The sequence below is a fragment of the Lissotriton vulgaris genome, chromosome 1_1 (assembly GCF_964263255.1).
Source record: "Lissotriton vulgaris chromosome 1_1, aLisVul1.2, whole genome shotgun sequence".
NCBI classification, from domain to species: domain Eukaryota; kingdom Metazoa; phylum Chordata; class Amphibia; order Caudata; family Salamandridae; genus Lissotriton; species Lissotriton vulgaris.
This window is the reverse complement of record NC_141685.1, coordinates 30511758-30537329: the sequence shown is the minus strand read 5'-3', so window position 1 is coordinate 30537329 and position 25572 is coordinate 30511758. Positions and strand designations below refer to the sequence as shown.

Genomic DNA, 25572 nt, shown 5'->3' with positions numbered 1-25572 from the left:
AATTATCCCCGAGAGGGGTCGCTTTGGTCACTTTGATACATTCGAGGTCCGGAATATAAGTGCGGAAACATTTGGCGGTTCCCAACTGTAAAAACCCATCTTCCCACCATTAGTACATTCCAATCAGCAGTAAAACAGATCGAAGAAGGAACAAGAACAGGTGTGGAGGAAGATGGAAACAGTAGGGAGATTGGAAAGGGTGAAAAAGGGGAGGTATCGGGAAACACGAGCTACAGGCATCAAAGGGACGTGCCTAATGAGATGCACGGCTGAGACAATAAACTGGCACGGCGAGATGAGCCTCGAGCGGGGCCATCTGCCTTACAGTATCATCCCCCTCGTCATAAAGACACTTTCAAAGGACATGTGTCTTCCGCAGATATCTTGGGAGTCCCAGGGTCGCGAAGCGGACAACGTCCGTTCGCTGGCTACTTGAGGGCAAGAGACAAAATGGATGCCGTATCTAAGATGGAACCCGTGGGTACAGATGAAAAACCCACGTAACAAACGAACGGTTTAAGTTAGCACAGCGAAACTGCGCACACTTACTAAACTCGTCATTTGCGGTTCGTAGATACCAGACTCAACCATATTTGTGCGAGTCGAAAACACCACTTACAATTGCCACGGAACCTCATCTGTGAGGCTCATCGTCTTGACACCGCTGAGTCCTTCTCTGTGAGGCTCATCGTCTTGACACCACTGAGTCCTTCTCTCTAAGGCTCATCGTCTTGACACCACTAGGTCCTTCTCTATAAGGCTCATTGTCTTGACACCACTGAGTCCTTATCTGTGAGGCTCATTGTCTTGACACCTCTGAGTCCTTCTCTGTGAGGCTCATCGTCTTGAAACCACTGAGTCCTTCTCTATAAGGCTCATCGACTTGACACCACTAGGTCCTTCTCTATAAGGCTCATCGTCTTCACACCCCTGAGTCCTTCTCTATAAGGCTCATCGTCTTGACACCACTAGGTCCTTCTCTGTATGGCTCATCGTCTTGACACCACTGAGTCCTTCTCTATAAGGATCATCGTCTTGACACCACTAGGTCCTTCTCTATAAGGCTCATCGTCTTCACACCACTGAGTCCTTCTCTATAAGGCTCATCGTCTTCACACCACTGAGTCCTTCTCTGTATGGCTCATCGTCTTGACACCACTGAGTCCTTCTCTATAAGGCTCATCATCTTGACACCACTAAGTCCTTCTCTCTAAGGCTCATCGTCTTGACACCACTAGGTCCTTCTCCATAAGGCTCATCGTCTTGACACCACTGAGTCCTTCTCTATAAGGCTCTTTGTCTTGACACCACTGAGTCCTTCTCTGTAAGGCTCATCGTCTTGACACCACTGAGTCCTTCTCTATAAGGTTCATCATCTTGACACCACTGAGTCTTTCTCTCTAAGGCTCATCATCTTGACACCACTAGGTCCTTCTCTATAAGGCTCATCGTCTTGACACCACTGAGTCCTTCTCTATAAGGCTCATCGTCTTGACACCACTAGGTCCTTCTCCATAAGGCTCATCGTCTTGACACCACTGAGTCCTTCTCTGTATGGCTCATCATCTTGACACCACTGATTCCTTCTCTATAAGGTTCATCATCTTGACACCACTGAGTCTTTCTCGCTAAGGCTCATCATCTTGACACCACTAGGTCCTTCTCTGTGAGGCTCATCGTCTTGACACCACTGAGTCCTTCTCTGTGAGGCTCATCGTCTTGACACCACTGAGTCCTTCTCTGTATGGCTCATCGTCTTGACACCACTGAGTCCTTTTCTATAAGGATCATCATCTTGACACCACTGAGTTCATCTCTATAAGGCTCATCGTCTTGACACCACTGAGTCCTTCTCTATGAGGCTCATCGTCTTGACACACTTTGATGCCTGTTGCTGACGTCATTCTTCCCATTGCCTTCTGTCTGCATGACTTCGGTCTGTCTGGATTTGGTGCCCACTAGGACAGCCTGGTTGGAGCCAGCAGGGACGGTGCCCGTCCCATGATCTATCATAATGACTGCCGCAGAGATACCGTAAGTTGATTGGTAAAGAGCAGATCAATACTCCTTCATGACTTAGGAAAGCATGTGCCTTGTAGGTGCACCTCTTGTTTGTTTGCAGAAACCATTGCCTTTTTTACTGTATTCGTGAACCTCTTGAATTTGCTGCTGACTTGGTATGCAAGTTGATAAGGCAATCTTAAATGCCAAAGGATGCGAGGTATAACTTTAGTGTGTGTAGTTGATATGGGAGAACCTGTGCCTGTTTTTGTTTGCTTTTGTGTTTACTCTGTTGGTCGCCAAAATCAACAATATTATATTACTGATTCTTCAGGTATGTTAACCAGCAGTTCGGCGTCCGGGACACAGGCATGTTTATCTAGGGGGATAAGGGCTTGACACCCATTAAAGTGCTGCAGCTGTTGAAACTCAGCTGTTTTCAGGATCCACATTCAGTGGTTGGGTGGTGTGGGGTTGGCTTCTCTGCTCATCTTGATATTGGACACATGAGGCATGACCCTGCCTCCCGTCCCACCTGTTATTAGATATCAGTATCACTGTCCCCTGATGTCCTACTGGTGACAACTTGATAACCTAGGGTAAAATGGTATCTTAACAGAGCAATCCCTCCTCTGAAACAGACACCTGCATGCATGGCCATGTTTATCTTCATTTTAGAGCCAGTAGGCTTACTTTATTGATTCGAATCAGACACCGTCACTCATTTACTCTGCCTCTAATAACACATCTTCATATACAATCAGACACAGTCAAATCAAAATCAAACTTTTTTCACATTAAAAATGCATAAAAGTGCATACCATTTCATTTCTTGTGTCTTTACAATAGTTGAGTAACCACGCAATTTCTAAAACAATAAAAAAATATAAAACCAAATTTACAACAATTAATTCCAATTCAAATTTACAAACATTCTATAAAACCTTCTTAAAAACCCTATACAGTGTGAGGCACCCAGATATCATTGACATTTGAAATAAATTCCGATATACACCCTTTTACATAAAAGGAGAGTGTGCTATAATGATGGGTAAGCTGGTGAGCCAAAGACAGCCATCAATTCACAAAGCGTTAAATACATAAGGTAATCTATACACTTATCCATGGGCTATAAGTTAACTGTGTCTTACTAAGCTACCATTGTAGTGGCAGCCCTTGTAGTCTTTACAGCAGCCGGTAACAAGCATTAAAAATCAGCAGGTCTCGCCTTTTATTAAGTTAAAGCCATTTGCTTTGCTGTACAATACCATTAGCAAAGCAAATGGCTTTAACTTAATCAAAGGCGAGACCTATTGCATTTTCAATGCTTGTTACTGTAGTGCGTCCTTTGTGTTTAGATCTGATGTGATAGCCGGATGCCCTCTACCCGCTCTTCATGTTTTTCCTTCTCTGCCTCACCAAGATCCTACACTGCTCATGCTTGCTTCCTCCATACCCTGCTCTCCTCATCTCCTTCCCAGCTTCACTTTGCTCCTCACCTCTGCACAAGCTCTTAGCTGCTTGTGTTAGTTTTTTGTTAGTTGCTGAGAGACAGCTGCCTAAGTTATGGTTCTCGCAAGTGCTGAGTATATTGCGCTGTCTGTGACTTTCCTCTTGAAAGCGCAGTAAGTGTAATGGGAAGAAATTCATTGCAATAATTCTGGGTGCTTGTTTTGTTTTCTCTTTAGCAGCACATGTATGGACGTTTTTCTTTTGGTAAAGTTGTTGATATTTTTAAACACCTTCGTACCCCTAACGGAGCAAACACAAGGAGATGATGGACGGAGCGCTGAATCTTTTCAGACACACCTCCAATCACAGATCTGGGTTGAATCAATCAGTTCGTCACCTCAGTTCAGATCCAGCGATATGCAAATTAGCCTTGACCCTGTGCCTCATGGGAACAGTCCAGACCGAACTGCCAAGCCAGGTCCTCCCTGTACTGGAAACAAGCATCCTGGGACAGGTTTCGGGCTGACATCCCTCATCAGCCAGGCTAGCTTGAATCCAGTGGCAAAGTGAGCAAGGGACCCACGTCTGGACATACCTTGCCAACTGATGGATTCAACCCAGATCTGTTACTGGGTGTGAGTGTCTGAAAAGTTTCAGCGCTCCATACAAGGGCAGTGTTTTGCTGCCACACCCATAGAAATCAAGAGCAAGAAACAACTCCAATATGTAGTTATTCTACTTGACTGCTGGCTTAGGAAATGACACCCAAGGCATATTTATTTATTTATTTATAAAGCACAAACTGATACCCGAAAGCGTCTAGATGCTGGAAATTTGATATCGTGATGGGATTAGGTGCTGGACTTACTACAGAAGAGTTATTTTTGGCATTCGTAAGTAAACATGGCCACCACTCTCATTGCTGTGGCACTATAGTACTGATGCCAGAATATGCAGAAGCTAACCCTTTGTAAGCTGTTCTGAATTTATCGAAGCTATCTTTTATTACTAGGTGTGTTCTTACTATCACTCCTGGTATGGTTTACATGGGAACTGTATCTTTGATAAAAGTATATGTATGCCTAGAAAGGAAACCATCAGGGGGCTTTCGCCTTTTAATGTTGCCTCTATTACCATCAATGTGTTTTGTGATCCAGTTACATTAGCAACTGTGCAGGTTTGATCCATACTTTCCACTAAAGTGAGCTGCACTGTTCCATTTAGCATGGATGCTGTCACTTTCGTGACATTTTGCCTCTAAGGAGAGAACACCCAGTTTCATAGTCCACTCATTAAAATATGGTTTAGTGAGAAAGTTATGAATCTTGAAACAATACCTTGGATCCTCGGGCCAAAACAAACTGAGCCTTTTGTCTGTCACCCACACCTAAACATTATGCCCCAAGTACCAAAGACATAGCACTAACCTGTGATGTAAATTGAGAGAGCTAAAGACATACCCATCTACTCGCTAATTTGTCAGTCTGGAATTAGAAAACATGGGATCAATCTTGGCTTCCCTGCTTGACCAAATTGTATTACCCAGGCAATTGTTTAATTTTACTTTCACTCCTTTTACTTCATTATCACACATCTGAGAGCAACTTGAAATTCATGAGTTCAGGATGAACACTGTACAAAACATATTTGTTTGATTTAATAAATTATATATTTTTTCCATGTATAATAATAACCCAGGTCACATAGATGGTGCACAAGACAACTGTCTAGACTCTTGATTTGATAATGGTATTGTTGTCGGGGTGGGGAAGGCATGAAGTTTTTTCTACGATCATATTTGAGAACTATCACTTTCAATAAATGCCTTTCAAGGCAGTGATACAATCTGATGCATTTAAGTGAAGGCCCGGGCTATCGAGCAAGAACAGAACACTAGGAAGTGGGTCCTTATGTCTAGTCGCTTCATATGACAGACATCTACGGACAACAGACCCTTGTCTGGCAATGCAATGAATATTTGCTACCTACTACCAGTTCATATCAGACCCGCTCCCTCCCTGAAAGTGCTGAAATTAGAGTTCAAGAAAACAAAGTCCTTCATTTCATCTTTTTCTAAGGCTGACCCCTTGCTTATGATAATTAAGCACTCATAGAGCGCCTGGCTACCCTCGGGCATCCCAGCGCTAGGCTGGGCTATTTTCCTCTTTTCTTCCCTTCTGCATTTTCTCTTCTCACTCCTTTCTTTTCTGCCATCTGATTACGTTCTCATCACAATATACACTTTCCAAGAGGTATGTTGTAAGCATGCTCAGAGTTTAGAGTTTCCAAAGGGCAAAGTGTCAGATAGTCTCCACTTTATTACATGCAGAGAGCAGCACATTATGCATTACTTTCCTTGCCTTATTCTTACCCCGGCCGAGATACCTGCAGTCACAAAAAGACGCGTTTCCCAGAACCGGTTGGAACGCTTGATTACAGAAGACTAAATCGGGCGCCTTATCATGGCTCTCTGGATCTCATTCAAGCCTCCCTGCTCGCTGATGGTGCCCATTGGGAACACAATTTAAAAAAATCAATCGAGTAAAGAGCTTCAGTCACTGGAAACATCAGAGTGAAACAGTAGCAAAATCGACTCTTGACAGTTCATGAGCATCGGTGACAGGAGCTGAGCAAAGAAGCGAACAGAAACACAACAGCGGTGGCATTATAACTCCAACTCACAGCTGCACTGAGAGGATACTGTCTTTAACTCTCTGACACTTAAAGGACATCGGACACACGGTCCACCATGCGCCTGATTTAGAGTTTGGCAGGAGGGTTACTAGGTCACAAAACATGACAGAAATCCTGTCCGTCTTATTGCAAGTGCATGCTATCCTGTGGCGGTTGTAATAAGGTGAGCAGATGGGATATCTGTCACATCTGTGGAGGAGTTACCTGTCCGGGAGGCAGGTGTAGAACCAGAGGAGTTGATAAAGGAGTCAGAACTTGATATTGTGGACGGATGGCAAAATATCCCTCAGATCTCTGGTGGGAACGCCCTGAGAACCGGAGTGATTTTTAGGATGCTTTTGTCTCCGAAGCTTATGTTGTGAGACACCTGGGCCCTCACCTGGATCACCCCCTTGAGGCAGGCAGTCTCTAGATGTTGGTTTTATGAGGCTTTGCTGCTCTCAGGTGAATGGTCAAGTGGTAACACCCACTCAGCAAGCGCCCATGTGAGGCCGCAGGAAGAGGGTTAATTGAAAACTAATACTCCGCCCAGTGCAGAGGGAAGCAGACCCAGAAAGAAACATGCATCTACCTGTGCGCCTCCTCTATTTGTCCCTCATGAGCACCTACCTGTGCACCTTCACTGTGCCTCAAAAGAACCTGCCTGTGCACGTCCTGTATTTGTACCTCATAAACAGTTGCCTCTGCACTTCTTCTGTTTGTACCTCATAAGCAACCCCCTGTGTACACCTCCTCTGTTTGTCCCTCATAAGCACCTCCCTGTGCACCTCTTCTGGACTTCACAAGAACTTACCTGTGCACTCATTCTCTGTTTGTACCTCATAAGCAACTACCTCTCCACCTACACTATTTGTACCTCATAAACATCTCCCTCTGCACCTACACTGTACCTCACAAGAACCTGGCTGTGCACCTCCTGTATTTGTACCTCATAAACAGTTGCCTCTGCACTTCTTCTGTTTGTACCTCATAAGCACCCCCTGTGAACACCTCCTCTGCTTGTACCTCTCAGGTACCTATGCACCTAGTTTGTCATCCCTGCACTGCTAACCACGGGTGTAGGAAGGTACATCCTGACTATGGTTGCCCCCAACTTTTTGCCCTGTGTTTTAGCTGGTTTTTGACATAGTCGACCTGGGATCCTGCCAATCAGGACCCCAGGCCTACTGCTCTCTCTTTAAAATGCATTCCATGTACCTTAGGTGCATTTCCAATTGGTACTGGGCCACCTTATCAGACCCCGTAACGCAGGGCATAGGTGTACCCAGGGCCGCCAGGGGCTGCAGCATGTATTATGCCACCCCTGGCTGGCCTCCTAAATTTGACACAACTGGCTGCATGACAGCTGGGGCGAAGTCGTGTAATCACACTTTGCTTTAGATATAGTAGCCCTATATCTAACCATACAATGGACACCCGAGTTCCTATCAGTCACTCCTATGGCAGGCCTTGACAATCCTGAAGGCAGAGTGCATGGGCTCGTGTGAACTAGGCTCTGGCCCGAGCCGAGCCCGGTTGCAGCTTGCGGAACCAAGATCCAATGGCTGTTCCATGGTAACGCGTACCCCATCGGTAACTTCGGTGTCGCGTTATCAAGACATGTCGAGTAAGGTGTCATACGAATTGGGATGCTGCCCTCTCACCAACTCTGGCGACGAGGTTAGCATTCCGCCCTTCTAGAGGGACACGACATGTACGTAACTGTGAACCCCGGTTAAAGTTAACTAAAGCCTCAGCTCCACAAAATGGATGCTGCCACCACAGACACGAGTCTGACCTCCTGCTGCTGGGAGTCCTTCCAGCGAGGAGAGCTTGGACAAAGGGTTTCCTGTCGAGGGCGGTGTTCGCACCGTCCCAGACAGGGTTTGTGTATTCTGGGTAGGTAGGGCTTTTGCGAGAAGGTGACTGCGGAGTGGCACCCCGGTGCTCACTACGCATCTGCCGGTTAGAACCAGTTCCAGGGGCGACAGCCCTGGCCTGGGGAAAGTCCGGCAGGGGAGAGGGGTGTAACTACCCCCCTTCCTGGTCCCACCCTTAGGGCAGGACCTAGTCATGTACCCACCCCTTTCTTTAGAATAAAGGCCGGAGCGGGGACCCTTCCAAATTAGATCATCTTTGAATCAAGAACTACTTTCTACGAAAGGACACTCAAGACTCTTCTCAAGATTTCTCCCTTGTGACTAAGGAGTAGTCACCCTGCATCAGCGGGCACCATCTAAGAACTCTGCGGTTTGCTGCAAGTCCTTCCTCAAGGATCCGACGGCCCAGCTCGACGAGAACCGGCTTCCCTGGCACCTCTGACCTCTACCCACGTCATCAGCTCAGCTGTGATCTGTGGGTGCGACGAGACCTCGAGGGACCGGCCATCATCAGAACCTGCACGCTCTTAACCAGCACGACCTTCGAAGCAATTCCCTGGTGAGTGCTCTGGGGTCCGAGAAGCCCCAACCCTGAGCCGCTCCAGCACCGAAGTGCAGTCTCCCAGCATCTCCACGATCTGCGTGGGGCCCTTCTGCTCGCTGCTCAGCACGTTGTCTGGTCACTAGCCGCTGGCTTGTGCCCTTCTGTGACGACATCCGGAAATCAACACTGCTGGTCTGGTTGCTCCAGACTGGCCCTTGCTTCCATCTTTTTGAGAAGCACCCCGGACCCTCCTGGTCCACTCAAGACGCCATCTTAGGCCCACCACGTGGCCCTGAGATTTGCCAAGGCTTGTTGCCCCATCCTGGGCCCAGCGACGCCGACAGCATCATCCTTCGTGGGACAGCTCGCACCTCCACCGTGGTCGCCGACAACGCCTCCTGGTCCGTGAGACTGCAGAGCCTAGCGTCGCCCACTCACCTGGTCGAGGTGACGGCCAACCGGTGCCTTCCTGGTACCCTCTGACTACTGGCTAGTAGTACGAACTTGGTCCCCTCTGCTTTCAGGTACCCTCCATCTCTGATCCAGGCTTGGATCTCTACGAACTATTCATCACTGGTCGCCAGCCAGCAACTCCTTTTCTTCCGGCTCCAGGCTCGTCAGCGAAGACCCCGACGCCTGTAAGACTTGTGCAGCCGCAGCCCTCGTGGCTAGGTAACTCGGCATTTCGGTGCCTGCATAGCCTCTTTACTCTAGGGTCCCGAGTCCCTCGCTTCCGACTTGCCTTATCGGGTCCGCCCGAGACCTTAAACTTTCCGTGTCCTCGGACACTTGTTTTAACTGTGCACTTGAAGTATTTGCTAAAGAGATTTGGTTTGTGCTTAGTACCCTGTCCTCATAAAGAGTACAGGGCTGTTGTGATTCTTAATAAATATACTGTTTATTTTCATAACACTTGTGTAGTGTCCTTTCACTGGGTGTTCAAGGGGTACATGTGTGGTAAACAGCTGGCTTAACGCGCCCTCTCGAGTCTTTAGCCTTAGACTGCTCGTATCCACGCTACTAGGATAGCTGGTCTATAGGTTGACTTACAACCAAACACCATAAGGGTCGTTGGAACGATACATAGCGGTCACTAGAATAGCGAACGCTGCATATCGGGCCAACTTCTCACATTGGTGAGCAGCGGTTGGGATTTGAGCTTGCTGTTGTTTTACCACACGTATCCTAAGAATATCTTGTTGAAAGATCACACAAGTACTGTTAGTACATATAACTAAAGCTTAGAATACTCTGAGTTCTACTGAACCAGCTGTTGTAGCTCCTCAAGGCTTAGCACACCTTGGCTGCAACTCTTAGCAAGGGAACAGTAGGTAAACACGTAGTGTAGGTAGGTGCATCACTTACACCACACTAGAAGCAGTATGTCGGACAAAGGAGGAAACTCTGAGTCTCCCCTTGTGTCAGTCGACCCTCCACAGGTCATCTCCTCAAGATATACTGCGCTTAACTTCCATGAGTTACGACAAGTATGTACCTCTAGGAAGATTAAGCAAGGGGCTAACCCCACCACCTCCTTTCTGATTGGTCTCCTAGAGACTTATGATGCCAGAAAGGCTGAGAAGCTTCTTAGCCATTCTAATCCAGAAGGAGACATGCCTCCCCTCGAGGGAACCAGAGACGATCCTGACCTCATCCACCTCGCAACTGAGAACGAAGATGTGGAGGATGATGAGGATGAGGATCCCTCTGGGGATGAGGCAGATAAGGGACAGGTAGAAGTCGTTAGACTAAGCAGGTCCAACTTAAGCAAACATGATAGTGGTACTGGGGCGGCCCCAGCGCTACTGTCAGGTCCGCTTAACATTGGGAATGGACGAGCCCGATCTCTGTCAAGAGACTCGGGCAGATCCCTTCAAACCAATGGCTCTCACAACTCTTCTCAAAGAGGGATGACGTCCCCTCAGTGGAGAGTATACGAAGCTAAGGAAAGGGCAGCTAATCTGAGGATCGAAAGGGAAGAACTTGCCCTGGCCAAAGAGAGGCTTGCCTTTGCTAGAGAGCAACAGTTAAGTGGGGTAGTCCCCACTGGTGGCAGCAATGTACCTAGCAATAGGGAAAAGAGTTTCGATACGAAACACCTTGGTAAGATAGTGCCCCCCTTTAAACAAGGGGACGACATCCACAAATGGATAACTGCTTTGGAGAGGGCCTGCACTGTGCAGGGTGTTCCCCAGAGTCAGTGGGCAGCTATCTTGTGGCTCTCCTTTGAAGGAAAAGGAAGAGACAAGCTCCTCACCACAAGGGTAGAGGAGGCTAACAATTACCAAGTCTTGAAGAATACACTGGTTGAAGGGTTTGGCCTAACCACTGAGCAGTACAGGGTGCTGTTCAGGGATACCCAGAAAACGCAGTCTCAAGATTGGTCTGACTTTGTTGATTGTGCCACTAAGGCTTTTGAAGGCTGGCTACTGGGTAGTAAGGTTACTGATTTTAAAGGATTGTATAATCTAATTATAAGGGAGCAAATCTTAAATAATTGTCAGAACCAGTTATTACACCAGCACCTGGTAGACTCTGATCTGACCTCTCCACAGGAATTGGGTAAGAGGGCAGACAAATGGGTCAGAAGCAGGGTTAGGCCTAAAAACCAGGGTGGTGACCAGAAAAAGGAATCAACCAAGCCTCAAGAGAAGGGTAGGGATAAATCCACAGAGAAGACTTCCCAAGGGCCCCAAAACTCCAACAAGGGTGGTGGGTCCCAGAACACTCCTTCAGAACAGAAGAAACCTTATTGCCATACCTGTAAACAGGTGGGCCATTACAAAAGTGATGCCAAGTGCCCTAAAAATAGCAATAAGGAAAACATACCCCCAAGTAACACTCCCAGACCTCCTGTTACCACTAGTAGTAATCCCCCAGGTGGTGGGAGTGCCCCCAAGAATGTGGTGGGCATTACTTTGGGCAATCAGGAGGACTATGGCCTAGCCAGGTTCCCTGACCACACTCTTGTCTGTGAGACTGGCATGGGGTTTGCCAACTTCACTACTGGACCCCACATTTTGGGAAAGTATAGACAAGAAGTTTTAGTGAATGGTCAGAAAGTTGAGGCATTCAGAGACACAGGGGCCAGCCTCACCATGGTGAGTGACCATCTGGTCCCCTCTGCTCAACTGACCCCTGGTTTTACTTATCAGGTGACAGACATTCATGGAGTGAAGAGAAGGCATCCCATGGCAGTGGTCAAGCTCAGCTGGGGTAATGTCACAGGGCCCATGAGAGTGGCAGTGACAGATAACCTACCTGTAGATTGCTTACTGGGGAATGACCTGGAACTCTCAGCATGGGCTGAGGTGGAGCAAGAAACTCACTCCCGAATGATAGGCCTATCCAGACAGGTTAGTGGGGCAGTAATAGCTACAGCCCCAGTCCAAGCACCATTCCTCCCTGAAAAGGTTGGAAGGGCAGTGGTAGCCCCTGCCCAGGCTCAGACAGACTTTCCAGAACAGGATAGGAGGGCTGTGACAGTCACAGCCCAAACACAAACTGAGTGCCCTCCTGAAAAGGTTGGCAAGGTTGAAATGGTCTCAGCCTCTACTCAAACAGATAGTGAGGTTGTGAAGCCTGAAACAATGGATCACTCCACTCAAACAGAGAGCATTGAGGAGGAAGAAGAGTCTTCCCCCTCCCAGACACTAGGTGAGAGCCAGCCTCCTCAGGGAACTGACTCTACCCCTGTTGAAGGAACTGCCCCAGAGGTAGTCATGTTTCGGAAGGTGAGTAACCCAATATACCCTTGCGGGCTCGGGCAGAGTTTAGTAAAGTATAAATTGGCCAGCAAGGGATTTCATTTATATGAATTTGCAGCACTAGTTTAGGGCTTGTTGAATAACAATCAAAGTACCTAAATTTGAGTTCAATCAGCGGCTGTTCGAATCAATTTAAAAGTTTCTAACAATGAGAAAACACAGGATGTTACCACACTAACATCAAAAATAGAGTAAATGAATAATAAAACATGAAACCAGGATAGTTTTCTTGTCTGAGAAGTTATTATTTTTTCACTTAAAACAAAGAATAATTCTGTACACAAAATCAACAAAAACATAAAGCAGGGTACATACAACGATATATAATGGATATTAAAGGTATTAGTTACTTTTCCTATAATATATCCATGAAAAATGTCCAGACTGCTAAAGAGGTGACAACTTGATTTCTACTATTAATCAGGAGAAAATCAACGGTTGGTACAAATCATACAGTGCAGAATTGGACTATGTGGGTCGACGTTTCGGTCTTATCTTGATCATTTACAAGACCATCATCAGGACGAGATATTGATATATACAAGGTTGACCCTCTGTAAGAAAAACAACATAACATTACAATGTATTCTATTACTTTTGAATACTTTTAAATTCCTGGTTCACTAGCTTAAAAGCATTTGTAGTTGCATCTTTATTTAGAAAAATTAGAGACAATCTAAAACAGTCGGTGTGGCGACTGGAGCAAGATAACATCATTTAACAATCATAGGATTACATTATTCCTAGGTTTTGTTTTGAGCATATGTTGGTTTACTCACTTTTTTATTTTAGCTCACGACACTTATAGGTACAAGTGACGGCCTCAGCTAATTTCTTTAAGAAGCGGGCAATGTGCAGACTCAATTATGAGTATCACGCACTATCGGGGGAAAAAGGTATTCTTAGTTTGTATCTTTCCTTTATGTGCTAGTACATATACATTTCATATTTATCAGGGGTTTACCTTGTGCATACAGCAGTTCTGCGAAAGACAGATTCTGGTGGTTTGTTCAAATCGCAGTTCTTTTGCCAAGTATTAACAGTTGTCTAAACAGAAAACAATTTAACCATGTTTTAGGAGATAACATATTGATTGAATCATAGACTTCGCGATATTTTCAAAGGTTTCGGGCACCCTGATAAAGGTATCTTATATTGTGTGTCTTTTTACTTTGACACCAGACTTATTATTGGCAGAAAAGGTTATACTAGCTATATTGCATATTGTAGTTATCATAATGCATATATACCAGCTAAGTATAAAGGGTCAGTGCTTAAAGCCCCAAAACATGTGCTGTTCGTGAAACAAAACAGCGCAACCAAGGTGCTCATCTACCAGAAGTTTTTGGCATTTGAGTAGTAGAAAAAACGTCTTATGCAGTAATTAGGACGCATTGCCGGTTAAAACTGTGGATAGACGTCTTGTTACATCGGTTAGAAGTCTACAGAGAATGTAAACAAGGGTATTTAAGTTTAAAGCAAAGGAGCCCACAAGGCGTCTAACTGGCATTGAATTATAAAAACATATTTTGCAGTGATTAAGGCGCATTACCGGCTAGTATTATGCAAAGACGTATTATTCTCCCGTGGTTATATAGGTTCACAATCTAAAACGTGTGTAGACACGAATATTACGTTTACAGCAGACTAGCGTCTATCCCACCATTGCATAGCATTTAATCAAGCCGGGCATCGGTTCACTTACTTAGTATAATCGCGGAACGTCAGCAACGAACAGTCCGGAGAGTAACAATGTTACAATTTACCGCTGTTTAAATACCGGTGTTGATTGGAAGAAGAAATTGCGAGATCTCGCGATGTTTTGTGTGGCGATTTGGAGAATCGGAATTGATTCATTTAACGGCGGCCATCTTAACACAGGTTCTAAAGTGTCATTATTGATGCGAACCGAAGTGAAGAGTATCGTTTCTTATTTGTATAACTTAGTTGTGATACTACGGACGCTTCGTAAGTTAAAATAAGAATCATTTGGAAGTTCTTTGAGTTATTAAATCCATATTGTAAACTTGACTTATTGTGTTGCTGGATTTTATCTGTAAGTCAAATATAAAAGTGACGTCGGGCAGCCGAATATGATTCAATTGGAAATGTTGATAGGCCACTCGGGAAACAATATCCATCTATGTTGCCCATTGAAGGTATAAAGGCTTAAGGGGCAGCCATTTTGGATTGGGAAAAGTCTTTGTTTTTTTGGAAAGAGTCATCTCATCTTTGGTTTGTTTTAGATTAACAGGAGAACGACCTTCTGTTTGAGCATTATCACATTTTGAATAGGTACATTAGACTCTACAAAAATAGATTACATATCTTGGACACACAGTATATGATTCTTATAAGGTCAAAACATCACAGCATGCCTATCATTGCTGTCACCAATGAGGTGCTCACATTCTTGTTAAGCCAAATGCACACAAAAAATAATTTACGTGGATACAGCATATATGGGTGTATATGGCTAAGGCAACTCAATATATTAATCACGATAGGCAAGCAAGGGTATGCCATTCTGTACATACGTTTAGTCCGTTGTTAACACTTTTGGCTACCTCAATCCAACGGTTCTCCTTAATGATTAGACTTTTCTCACAGTTTTTCTGTCTAATAGATGGTTTGATCACGTCTATCACCCACCAGATCATGTCATTTTCTGAGTGTTTGGCGGAGGAGTAATGATCTACTAGGGGTGCATTTACCACTTTGCAGCGAATACGCGATTGGTGCTGGAGGATTCGCTGCTTAATCATTTGGGTAGTTTTCCCTATATACAGTTTGCCACATGGGCACTGTATACAATAGATTACATTGGTGGTTCGGCAGTTGGAGAAGTGTCTGATCGTATAGTTGCGTGTATTGATTTCAAAGGTTTTGATGTTTTTAGTTGTTTTACATGCCAAACATTTGTTACATTTGTAGTGGCCCACGACCGGGGATAGCTGTCTCATGCTGTCCACTACGTTGGTGTCTTGTTTGTCATATGCATGCACCAAGCGGTCTCTGAGGTTTGGCCCACGCTTGAATGAGAACGTTGGTTTTTCTCTTTGTTCTGGTAGCTCCTGCAGCAGGGACCAGTGTTTTGTTACGATCTTTTTTATTTTTTGACTATATGTCCCGAAGGTAGTCACACATACCAAGGGTGCCTGGTTGGTCTTGTTCCTCGTTTGTAGTAGACTTTCACGATCGTTGTACCATGCCCGTTTCATGGAATTTTTCAGAAGTTTGTTAGGGTAGCCTCTTTCTAGTAGTTTATTCTTAAGGATTTTAGCTTCATGGAAGTAGTCACATCGCTTATAGCAGTTCCTACGCAGTCGTAGGAACTGACCAAAGGGAAGGCCATCCCGAAGTGATTTGGGGTGGTGACTGGTATACTTAAGCAAGGTATTACGTGAGGTGGGTTTTGTATACAACGTTGTATAGATTGTATTTTCCTCACTTGCTCTGATTGTTAAATCTAGAAAATTCATTTCGTGGGCATGGTAGTCTAGGGTAAATTGTAAGTGTGGATTTCTTTGGTTGACCCATATATGGAATTGTTTAAGTAGGTCTTGTGTACCTCTCCATATAAGAAAAACGTCATCTATATATCTTAGCCAACAGGATATGTTGGCTAAGAAAGGATTAAGACTGTTATAGATGAACTCGTTTTCGAAATGATTCACATAGATGTTAGCTATGTCCGGTGCATAGACTGCCCCCATGGCTACTCCTTTGAGTTGTTGGTAAAACTTTTTTTCAAAAAGGAAAAAGTTTTGGCACATGGAGATTCTAATACATTCAGTTATGAATTCGCTCGGTACGACATGTGGTCTGTCACGACTATCTAGGAGATTCGTGATAAGTTCTAGAACTTCCTCTTGTGGAATATTTGTATAGAGACTACTTATGTCCATGGTTACAAGATATTCCTCCTCGGGATTATAGCTGTGATTCTCTAGTTTGGTGATTACACTGGTAGTGTCTCTGATATAGGTTTCTGTTTCGGTGACAAAGGGTCTAATGAAGACATCTGCGTATTGGGCCAAGGGTTTAAGAATAGAGTTACAACCGGCCACAATAGGTCTCCCTGGTGGTTTGGTGGCATGCTTGTGAATTTTTGGTAAGATGTATATGGCTGGCACAGTTGGTGAATCATTTATAAGGAAAGAGGCTTCCTTAGTGCTTAGCCAGCCACCTTCTAGTCCCCGGTCCCTCAGTTGCTTGATCTTTTTCTCTAGGGTGGGTGTCGGATCAGATTTCAATAGTTTGTAATTCTCAGGTACAGAGAGTTGTTCCAACATTTCTTCCCTATATGCTTGTCGATCCCAAAGTACCAAACCTCCACCCTTGTCGGCGGGTTTGATCACTGTATCTTTAAGGGATTCAAGATTTTTGAGAGCTAGATGTTGTTCTTTGTTGAGGTTATTTCTACAGAAAGGTTGTTGAGTAAATAAAGTGTCAATTTCAATTAAGACTGCACTTTCAAAGGTCAAGATGTTCTTTGAGACCATATTGTTCATCGGAAAGAAGGTTGATGGAGGATGGAGACCAGTGACGTTCTTTTCCGGAATACTTTCTTTGGAAGCAAAGAAGTTTTTTAATCTGATTGTTCTGAAAAATTTGTACAGTTCACATTTAGTGAGAAATTGATTGTTTCTGTAGGTTGGAACGAAAGATAAACCTGATGCGAGGACAGATGTTTCAGCCTCTGATAGGAGGTGATTTGACAGGTTAAATATTGGAATGGTCGAAGGGCTGTCTACCATTGGTAAAACTGGTTGCGGGTTTGTCTTTGCCCTGGAGTATATTGATTCCTGTACCATCCTCGTTTCGCCCCTCTGGGTTTCGGAGGTTGCCCTCTCCCTCTCCTGTTGTCCTGGCCTAAAAAAGGGCGTGAAGTTGAGGGCTGTTGGTCAAATGCCGGTCTGAAGTGACCTGTTGGTGGTTGGTCGCCGTCAGACTCTGAACCAGTTTCAGAAAAGGTAGTTCTTTTCTGCTGGGGTTGGTTGGGATTTTGACCTCTAGGGTTGTTCTGGGCCTGGTAGAAGTCTTTGTTTAAGTAGGGATATGTGATTTCCTTATTATATTTACGAATATCCTTCTGGAGTTTATCTGTTTTTCTCATAGAGTTGAATTCTTCAAATTCTTTGATTGTTTGTGTTATTTTATCCAGAAGAATTTTTGCATTGGTAATGTTTGAGTCACTGTTGATTTTATTTTCAAGTGTCTCAATCTCTTTCAGAAGTAATTTGATTTGTTTTGCCGCAGTCTCAATGCTAAGCACCATCCACGTGCGTGAGCATTTATTGGCTGCGTGGCTAAAGCTAACCTTGAATTCACCGTCTTCAGTAAAAATAATAGGGATATTGCGAATCTGTAGCCCAGTGGGAATAATATTAGCACTGAGACAGTCTGTCAGAAACTTCGCATGGAGTTCAGTTCTGACTAATTTTTTCTTGAGGCGTTCTAGTTGGTTCAAGTCAGACTCAAGAGGTGAATTGACTGGTGTGCTTCTGTTCCCTAGTAGGGATGGTCCAGAGGCAATTTTTTGAATGTAGTCATCGGTATATGACAGAGTCTCGGCTTCAGACATAGACTTAGAGTTATTGCAAAGTCAAAGAAAGGGAGAAATAAACTGTTCACTAACAGTTTTTACCACTTTGAAACAAATGGCTCACAGCAGAGGTTTTCTGCGCAAATAGAATGTTTCGGAAGGTGAGTAACCCAATATACCCTTGCGGGCTCGGGCAGAGTTTAGTAAAGTATAAATTGGCCAGCAAGGGATTTCATTTATATGAATTTGCAGCACTAGTTTAGGGCTTGTTGAATAACAATCAAAGTACCTAAATTTGAGTTCAATCAGCGGCTGTTCGAATCAATTTAAAAGTTTCTAACAATGAGAAAACACAGGATGTTACCACACTAACATCAAAAATAGAGTAAATGAATAATAAAACATGAAACCAGGATAGTTTTCTTGTCAGGCCTAGCCTGGCAGAGCCTCTGATGGCAGTGGACCCTTCCCAGGTGGGACCCAGTCTGGAGCAGGTAACCTGCACCTCTCTACCCTGCCTCAGTCAGCCCAGGGCTGAAGAGATCAGGGAGGCCAGTGGTGGACCCCCAAGGGCCCCCTGTCCAAAAGAACCCCTTAATCAGCAGATTAGGATCACTGAAGCTGGCAAACCTAGCCAAGTGAAAATAGAACAGACTCCTGAGGGATCCCCCTTAAAAGTAGTTAGGGAACTCCCACAGCTGGACACTGTTGGGCACAGCCAAACATGGGGCCTAAAAACCCCAGACCTGACCTGTCCCTCCAGTAAGCCAAACCGAGGGACTCAGCCTCCAGCTTTAGGTAGCCAGAGGCTGACCCTGAGAGCTCAGTGCATCTCAGCTAAAGAAAGAAAGGCACACATGATGGATGGTGATTGGAGGAAGTGGAGCCCAAAGGTAGAGGAGCCTCAATTCAGTACTCCATCCCAGCATCAGCCTTCTTCTTTCCCAAGACACACCAGAGACAGAGATTCCCTATGGTGGAGACCCTCAGATACCCTTAGGGTGAGGGGTTGCCTAGTGGACCATGACACAGGGGGAAACCAAGCCAGAACTGGTCCTTCCTTATATGGCCACTTAGGTAATAGAGGCTTACCTGGACAAGGATAGCCTTATCTCCTTTCGTTTGGGGGGGGGGGTTGTGTAGGAAGGTACATCCTGACTATGGTTGCCCCCAACTTTTTGCCCTGTGTTTTAGCTGGTTTTTGACATAGTCGACCTGGGATCCTGCCAATCAGGACCCCAGGCCTACTGCTCTCTCTTTAAAATGGATTCCATGTACCTTAGGTGCATTTCCAATTGGTACTGGGCCACCTTATCAGACCCCGTAACGCAGGGCATAGGTGTACCCAGGGCCGCCAGGGGCTGCAGCATGTATTATGCCACCCCTGGCTGGCCTCCTAAATTTGACACAACTGGCTGCATGACAGCTGGGGCGAAGTCGTGTAATCACACTTTGCTTTAGATATAGTAGCCCTATATCTAACCATACAATGGACACCCGAGTTCCTATCAGTCACTCCTATGGCAGGCCTTGACAATCCTGAAGGCAGAGTGCATGGGCTCGTGTGAACTAGGCTCTGGCCCGAGCCGAGCCCGGTTGCAGCTTGCGGAACCAAGATCCAATGGCTGTTCCATGGTAACGCGTACCCCATCGGTAACTTCGGTGTCGCGTTATCAAGACATGTCGAGTAAGGTGTCATACGAATTGGGATGCTGCCCTCTCACCAACTCTGGCGACGAGGTTAGCATTCCGCCCTTCTAGAGGGACACGACATGTACGTAACTGTGAACCCCGGTTAAAGTTAACTAAAGCCTCAGCTCCACAAAATGGATGCTGCCACCACAGACACGAGTCTGACCTCCTGCTGCTGGGAGTCCTTCCAGCGAGGAGAGCTTGGACAAAGGGTTTCCTGTCGAGGGCGGTGTTCGCACCGTCCCAGACAGGGTTTGTGTATTCTGGGTAGGTAGGGCTTTTGCGAGAAGGTGACTGCGGAGTGGCACCCCGGTGCTCACTACGCATCTGCCGGTTAGAACCAGTTCCAGGGGCGACAGCCCTGGCCTGGGGAAAGTCCGGCAGGGGAGAGGGGTGTAACTACCCCCCTTCCTGGTCCCACCCTTAGGGCAGGACCTAGTCATGTACCCACCCCTTTCTTTAGAATAAAGGCCGGAGCGGGGACCCTTCCAAATTAGATCATCTTTGAATCAAGAACTACTTTCTACGAAAGGACACTCAAGACTCTTCTCAAGATTTCTCCCTTGTGACTAAGGAGTAGTCACCCTGCATCAGCGGGCACCATCTAAGAACTCTGCGGTTTGCTGCAAGTCCTTCCTCAAGGATCCGACGGCCCAGCTCGACGAGAACCGGCTTCCCTGGCACCTCTGACCTCTACCCACGTCATCAGCTCAGCTGTGATCTGTGGGTGCGACGAGACCTCGAGGGACCGGCCATCATCAGAACCTGCACGCTCTTAACCAGCACGACCTTCGAAGCAATTCCCTGGTGAGTGCTCTGGGGTCCGAGAAGCCCCAACCCTGAGCCGCTCCAGCACCGAAGTGCAGTCTCCCAGCATCTCCACGATCTGCGTGGGGCCCTTCTGCTCGCTGCTCAGCACGTTGTCTGGTCACTAGCCGCTGGCTTGTGCCCTTCTGTGACGACATCCGGAAATCAACACTGCTGGTCTGGTTGCTCCAGACTGGCCCTTGCTTCCATCTTTTCGAGAAGCACCCCGGACCCTCCTGGTCCACTCAAGACGCCATCTTAGGCCCACCACGTGGCCCTGAGATTTGCCAAGGCTTGTTGCCCCATCCTGGGCCCAGCGACGCCGACAGCATCATCCTTCGTGGGACAGCTCGCACCTCCACCGTGGTCGCCGACAACGCCTCCTGGTCCGTGAGACTGCAGAGCCTAGCGTCGCCCACTCACCTGGTCGAGGTGACGGCCAACCGGTGCCTTCCTGGTACCCTCTGACTACTGGCTAGTAGTACGAACTTGGTCCCCTCTGCTTCCAGGTACCCTCCATCTCTGATCCAGGCTTGGATCTCTACGAACTATTCATCACTGGTCGCCGGCCAGCAACTTCTTTTCTTCCGGCTCCTGGCTCGTCAGCGAAGACCCCGACGCCTGTAAGACTTGTGCAGCCGCAGCCCTCGTGGCTAGGTAACTCGGCATTTCGGTGCCTGCATAGCCTCTTTACTCTAGGGTCCCGAGTCCCTCGCTTCCGACTTGCCTAATCGGGTCCGCCCGAGACCTTAAACTTTCCGTGTCCTCGGACACTTGTTTTAACTGTGCACTTGAAGTATTTGCTAAAGAGATTTGGTTTGTGCTTAGTACCCTGTCCTCATAAAGAGTACAGGGCTGTTGTGATTCTTAATAAATATACTGTTTATTTTCATAACACTTGTGTGGTGTCTTTTCACTGGGTGTTCAAGGGGTACATGTGTGGTAAACAGCTGGCTTAACGCGCCCTCTCGAGTCTTTAGCCTTAGACTGCTCGTATCCACGCTACTAGGATAGCTGGTCTATAGGTTGACTTACAACCAAACACCATAAGGGTCGTTGGAACGATACATAGCGGCCGCTAGAATAGCGAACGCTGCATATCGGGCCAACTTCTCACAACGGGCACTTGACTTTCAAGCCAGTACCTGTCTTCTGCTATTTGCATGCAGACAGACGCTCCACTGCTTTGGAAAAAAATGCACCCCGAGTTACCTTTGTTTTGTACCTCCTGAAGTTTTAGTTTTGTTATATACTTGTTATATACTTCCCGAAGAGTTACCATTGAAACTGAAGAAACAGCAGCACATCCTGATCCATCTTCTTCCATAATCTGTTCTTGTTCAAATAAAATCTTGATCATTTGCATCTCCCTAAAGTTGTGCCTGTAGCAGGTGGGTGCTCCTTGAGTGCATTTTTTTGACTGTGTTACTTTGTGAAAACTGACAAATCACCTCCGTCTCTGAAGTCAATAAGATGTGTTGTGCTAAACAGAACTTCTAGTTAAATATCTGTGTATGGGGGAACATCCCTTACTAAGTTTCAAGGATGGTAAAGACAAGATGTCTTTTACTACAATTTAAACATTGTATATTCACATTCCAATACATTTGCTTGTAGTAATTATACATCTCTTTACATCCAACAGAAAACAAGCCTTGAATACTTGAAATGAATATGGATAATGAAGATAGTACTGTAAATCTGCAAGAACAATGAAAAACTGGGCTCCAGTATTCAGAAAAATGTCAGCACAGTCATAGACAGACGAACCTGAACCTTAACAGACAGATCCTGGAAGAAACAGTTAAGGGCAATTCAGTGAATATACAAGTCTGAGCTGTGTGCCTCCACGTCACAAGGCCAAGAAAAGAACTCTAGAAGATTTAGGAAACACCACTGATAAACCTCCTATCGTATAAAAAAGTATCCAGTACAAGCTTTGATCATGGGATTGGTATGATGTGCTTACAGTAGTGCTTTGCTTCGTAAAATGACTACTACTATCCAGTCTTTTATGTATATTGTAAACTATTTCTGGCCAAACCACAGGAAGCAGAAAAAAGAACAACGGAGTAGAGCCAGACAACTGGAGTTTAGATGGAAGTCGAGTTTTGCTAAATAAAATGAAAACCTCTGTCCCAATTTGCACAAACCAGAAGGAAGATTAATCTTTACCCCTAGCTTTACAAAACCAATAGCCATTCTAAAGGCACTATCACCCACAAAGAAGTATTACACACATTATAAGTGTAACAGATATTTGGTGCCCTTTGCACTTTATTGTTAAATCGGAAACCAAATGTGCAAAATAGCACACACATTTAGGGAGTGTGAGAATAACACAATTGCTTTAACAGACATGTTGACCCTTCAGAAAACACAGTTATGTGATGTAGAAAAATATATACCCAATCCAGAGACACTAACAAAGAATAAAGAATCAGACACACGCATCGAGTGCTTTAGTTTGTCATCACTACTAAAGCGCCCTCAGCAAACGCACACAGGAGAAAAACAATTCAATTGCACTGAATGTATGAAGAGCTGTAATCAGTTATCTGACCTTGAAAGACATCAACGAACACACACAGGGGAAAAACCATACCATTGCAATGAATGTAGGAAGAGCTTTAGTCAGTTAGCAAACTTCCTAGTACATCAACGGACACACACAGGAGAAAAACCATACCATTGCAATGAATGTGTGAAGAGCTTTAGTCAGTTATCACACCTCCAAGGGCATCAGCGAGCACACACAGGTGAAAAGCCATACCATTGCAATGAATGTGTGAAGAGCTTCAGTCAGTCATCACATCGCCAAAGACATCTTCGAACACACACTAGGGAAACATCATACCACTGCAATAAATGTGGGTGTAGTTTTAGACATTCCTTAACATTAAGGAATCGTCAGCAAACACACACAGGGGAAAAGCCTATTGGGTGCAGTGAGTGTGTTAAGAGCATCAGTCGGTTATCATGTTTTCAAACAGATCAGCAACACACAGCGGTAAAACCATTCAAGTGCAGTGAATGTGGGAAGAGCTTTTGTCAATCGTCAGTCCTACTCAGACATCAGCGAACACACACAGGTGAAAAACCATACTACTGCAGTGAATGTGGGAAGAGCTTTTGTCAATCGTCAGTCCTACTCAGACATCAGAGAACACACACAGGGGAAAAACCATACCTTTGTAATGAGTGTGGAAAGAGTTTTAGTCAATTATCAGACCTACAGTGCCATCAGCTAACACACACTGGGGAAAAACCTTACCATTGCATTGAATGTGGGAAGAGCTTCAGACAGTCATCAGTCCTACACAGACATCAGCGAACTCACATAGGGGAAAAAGTCAGTCAAGTGCAATGAATGTGTGAAGAGCTTTAGTCAATTATCAATTCTGTAAAGTCATCAGCGAACACACATGGAAAAAACCTTACCATTTTATTGAGTATAGCAGTACTTTCAGTGACTCCTCAAACCTAAGGAAGCATCAGAGAACTCCCATGGTAAAAGCCACACAAGTGTACTGAATGTATGAAAGCCTTTAGCCGATTATAAGCTCTGCACAGCCATAAGCAAAAACACACCTTCATTGAACAAGTGAAATAATCCTAGAGATGGTGAAAATTTGGCAAGAATGTAAGGGCCATTATAGTTACCCAACTGTGGATACACACAGGAGCAAACATGTGCAGTTATTGAGAGAGGAACGAATTACAGAAAATTGTAACATTACAATTAAGTGGGACATTCCATTACCAGATAATAAAAAGTAGAGGATAGAAGACCCGACTTGCAGGAAAGAAGAAACACATATATATTTCAAGAATTATGAAAGTGTCTATTCTTCTCTACATGTAGGGAAAACCATGAAATACTAGGAAGCATATTGGAAGACTAGGATAAGGTTGACTAAAAAAATAAAATATAGTTGCTTTTCAGTGAGTGAAACAGTGCTCTTAAAAAGGGCATGAAAAAACATGCATATCTGATCATACTTCTGGTAAAAGCAACACTATGAACAATGCTTGGACTAACAAGGATCGTTTCAGCTAGATTTCGGGATTAGTGATAAAACCTGTAAATTCATAAACCCAAAACACATGCACTCCCATGGAAAGCTTAACCAAAAAGACACGCGTAGTTTCTCATAGCGAGCAGTGAAAGTATCAAAGTCATCCAATCAGACAGATGGTAAAGAGGCTCTATTCCAGGGTAGTGACAAGAACAAGACGAGCCAACACAAGCTGACACACATCATGCAAATTAGGCATGCCACTAACAACATCTGTCAAAAAATATCCTAGGATAAAATCTAAATATGAGCATTGTTGTTGATCTCTACGCTAAATAATACAAACAACCATTTATTGCATGCCATTCACTCATTTGTCTCTTTATTAAAAAGTGCTGTTACTACCAAATGTAATGTTACTTATTTTACCAAACATAGCTCAGTATGTCTGACACAGCCTTTCTGCCATCTATTGCTGGTTTTATGCCAGCTTGTATTTCTATAAAACCTACCTTGGAGAAGCAGAAGGTGTGAATAATACTATTATTCTCTAAATTCTAAAATAAGAAATCACTTTTGGGGGTGAGCAGCCACTTCAGTGACTTTCACATAATAAATAAAGCACTCATGTTATCTTTTAAAATGTATGATGACTATAAAAGATATGTGAAAACATTCATTCTCTGTAGGCTGTGTGCTGTTTTATAATGTCATCACTGGCAGACGTTCATAGACGTGTGACATTTAAAAAAAAAGAGTTTTGTTGCAAGACAGATGCTGAGAACATCACATGTAACAAATCCAAATTGAATGGGTTGTAGGTGCCATTTGTATATGAATTACACAACCTGGTCAAGAGGGGAAATGTCTGCAATTAGCCATTCAGGACGTAGAGGCCGGAGAAATCCAGGGCAACCCCAATGATGCCGGCTTAGACAAGGCATATCATCGAAACAGCATGTTCCATAGTTTGTACCGTACTGGAGAACATACTGTGCAGATGTATTTTAACATCACTTTTTATTTTATTTTTAATAACGTTTCACACATTTATATTAGGCATATTCACAGTTTGCTTATAATTATTTGTTGCAGTTATATTATCAAGGCTATAGTTCTTGATTAGATATTAATTGTGTTGCATAACATCAAGAACAATATCCTAGTGTGTTGTCTTACCTTATTCTCG

At 44.9% G+C, this 25572-nt stretch overlaps 1 protein-coding gene across 1 annotated transcript in view; it reads left to right on the top strand.

Annotated features, from left to right (window-relative positions):
• Positions 1 to 24975, top strand: part of LOC147737047 (uncharacterized) — a 69949-nt gene extending 44974 nt beyond the window's left edge. The window contains exon 2 of the mRNA XM_086961280.1: positions 22010 to 24975. Within this exon, the coding sequence (XP_086817406.1) occupies positions 22664 to 23734 (1071 nt within the window). The 5' untranslated portion in view covers positions 22010 to 22663 and the 3' untranslated portion in view covers positions 23735 to 24975. The remainder of the gene's footprint in view (positions 1 to 22009) is intronic.
• The last annotated feature ends 597 nt before the right edge of the window (positions 24976 to 25572 follow it).